Source organism: Amphimedon queenslandica, unplaced genomic scaffold (genome assembly GCF_000090795.2).
Source record: "Amphimedon queenslandica unplaced genomic scaffold, v1.1 AMPQUscaffold_11437, whole genome shotgun sequence".
NCBI classification, from domain to species: domain Eukaryota; kingdom Metazoa; phylum Porifera; class Demospongiae; order Haplosclerida; family Niphatidae; genus Amphimedon; species Amphimedon queenslandica.
The window spans coordinates 738-3,492 of record NW_003548321.1 but is presented as its reverse complement, the minus strand read 5'-3'; the positions used below and the strand labels follow the sequence as shown (position 1 = coordinate 3,492).

At 36.4% G+C, this 2,755-nt stretch overlaps 1 protein-coding gene across 1 annotated transcript in view; it reads right to left on the bottom strand.

Annotated features, from left to right (window-relative positions):
* LOC105315206 (lectin L6-like) overlaps positions 1-766 on the bottom strand; it is a 5,937-nt gene extending 5,171 nt beyond the window's left edge. The window contains exon 1 of the mRNA XM_011409761.1: positions 154-766. Within this exon, the coding sequence (XP_011408063.1) occupies positions 154-766 (613 nt within the window). The remainder of the gene's footprint in view (positions 1-153) is intronic.
* Between the last annotated feature and the right edge of the window lie 1,989 nt (positions 767-2,755).

Below are 2,755 nucleotides of genomic sequence, written 5' to 3'. Positions count from 1 at the left end.
GTAGTTCATGACGGTATATTCCTCCTGCACTAGTGACAGCAAACAATGCATCTATAGTAGCATCAAGCTGAACCACATTAGATGCTGGCAATGCTGGAGATCCCATTTGTTCCCATGTACCAGCACAGGGTATAGTGCAACGATACAGCTCACCATCTACTCCAATAGCAAATATCTCATGAGTACCAGCTGTTACATACTTCATCTGCCCTGGGATGGTACGCCATTGACCCCTTCCATGTACTGGACGAAAAGAAATGGTATTGGTTGTTTTATTGAGAGCATATACATGCTGTGAGTTGGCATCAATTTGATCAAACTTTCCTGTAACCTTGTGTACAGTTGGGTTATAATGCTTTATCCATGAAATACTTTTATCTTCATGTAAAAACCACATATACGAGTCTCTCGTTGAAGCAATATCTATCATATCATGAGGCCAATACGTATGTTTGCCCCATCCTCCAGAATTTTGCATTGCTTTTTTATAAAGGTATCCATCAGCTCCAATACTCCATGTATAGTATGCATCAACTTCAATATTAACCATGCTACTACCAACATGGGCCCAATTACCAGTGCAAGGCCGGAGACAGTAGTAAGCTTTGAGTTGAGCATCAATAGACCAAAGAACGACACTATTAGCATAAACTTGAGACATTGTTCCATACAGTTTAGTCCACTGAGCTGTGGTAGCATCAGCAGCATGATTTCCCATTCCTGCTAGCAGAAGAGCAACAAGTATGCAGCAAAAAGGAGCTTTCATTTTGAATTTAGTATATCTAAAGAGGGGTAGTCTGGCCAAACTAAAAGAAGGGCGATTCTGAACATTATTTGAGATGACCCTGGTATTGTTCAATGAACAATACCAGGATTATCTCAAATCACTGTCTCGCCCCTCTATCAAACCACAGATATTATACACGGATATTATACATAGACATTATACACGGATATTATACATAGACATTATACACGGATATTATACATAGATATTATACACGTTGTGTGTATAATATCTATGCTTTGTGCTGGTGATCAAACCCACGTGGGAGCACGTGCAGTGACCACGCCTCTTCAAGCCCCTCCCTTCAGTATTAAATGGCTGAGAAAGACATAATATCTCGTTTTGGTCATCTCCTGAAGCCGATACGCGACCTTGCAAAGAACTGGGACGTTGATGTAGCATCAGAACTTGAAGAATATTTATTAGAAGTGAGAGAGAGAGGGAGCCATCACCTTGGAGTCGATCACCACCACCATTTTATTTTCTCACACACTTCTCCATGTTTTCTCTTTTAGCTTGAAGAGATCACTATTGCATTTGAAGGAGGAAAGGCTAATTTGAATTTCGCCGAAGCAGCTCTTGTTATTCAAGGCTCAGCTTGTGTGTACAGTCGTAAGGTTGAGTATCTTCATGCTCTTGTTTATCAAACACTTGAACTTATTGTCAATAAAAAGTATGTCATTAATTACTTATATGTGCATGAAAGAGCTCCTTTACAGAAGGACTGAAGTAGAGGAGCAAGAAGGAGAACAAGACATAACCAAATCTAACGAAGACCAGGTACCATATTTTTAATACCTTGTATGGCTCGTAATAAACTTGTTATTTATTGGTTATTGCTGTATCTTCTCCCACTTCAATTAGTTTCCATTGCTTGATGATATTTTAGAAGCAAGAAACATTGATATGATAGAGAAACCATTCATGGTACGTAATACATAATGCAGCCAAAGATTAATTATATTTTGTACACAATTCTCTCCTTCTCCTCAGCCTGATATCAATGCTTCTATAATACAGCGTACTCCAAGGTCATTGCTACCACTTCATAATTCTGAAAAATTACTTGACGTTCCTTTATTCAAGTGAGGATATTTCAATCAACTTTGACGTTATATTTTTGTTTTAATTTTTTTTATTAGCAACAAAGGGGAGTTGGTCGGGAGTAGAGCCGATTTTAAAGTATCATTATTATTATTATTTTGATACAGTATTTTGTCTGACTCTTTTGTCATTTCCCTCTTTTTTTCTCTCTCTTTCATAGCTCAATACCAGTTATATCAGTGATAATGGTGCTCTACTTTTAGAGCCAATCAAGTTCACCACTTTCCATGGAAATTGCAGCTTACCATTAGACAGTATGCATTTATTAGATAATTGGGCGGAGCCTGGAGGTGTGGCCAGCGATGGTTAGCTCACTGACCTGTTTTTTATTTGTGACTATTTCTTTGTAGATGCTGTAATGGATTTAAGTTTTCATGACAACACAATCTTGGATGCTCCACCCACAGACACTATAAATAAAGATGTAAGGGGAAAGCTTTTTTAATATTATAATAATTAAAACACCATCAAAAATGGCTATAAGAGAATTTTTTATTTTTATTAGATTTTTTGATGCATATACATGTTCTGTTATGGGGTTGAAACTTTGAGCTAATTATGATGAAAATCTGATTTTTAAAGAATTTTTTAATTTGCTCAAAAATTAGGCCAAAGTCCCTGTACTATAGTACAGGGATTTTGGATAAATTTTGCCAAAAATGAAAAGTAGAGAATTCTTCATTTTAATAATTTTTTCTAATATGCTTACATGTACTTATGTTGCGTAGAAAGTTTGAACTGGTTTTGATCGAATTTGGATTTTTTACGATTTTTTAAAGTTGCTCAAAAATTGGACCAAAGTCCTGGATTTAATAGTGACAATGGAACAAATGGTTTTTTGCTTGTCATGGATTTCGTGACAAT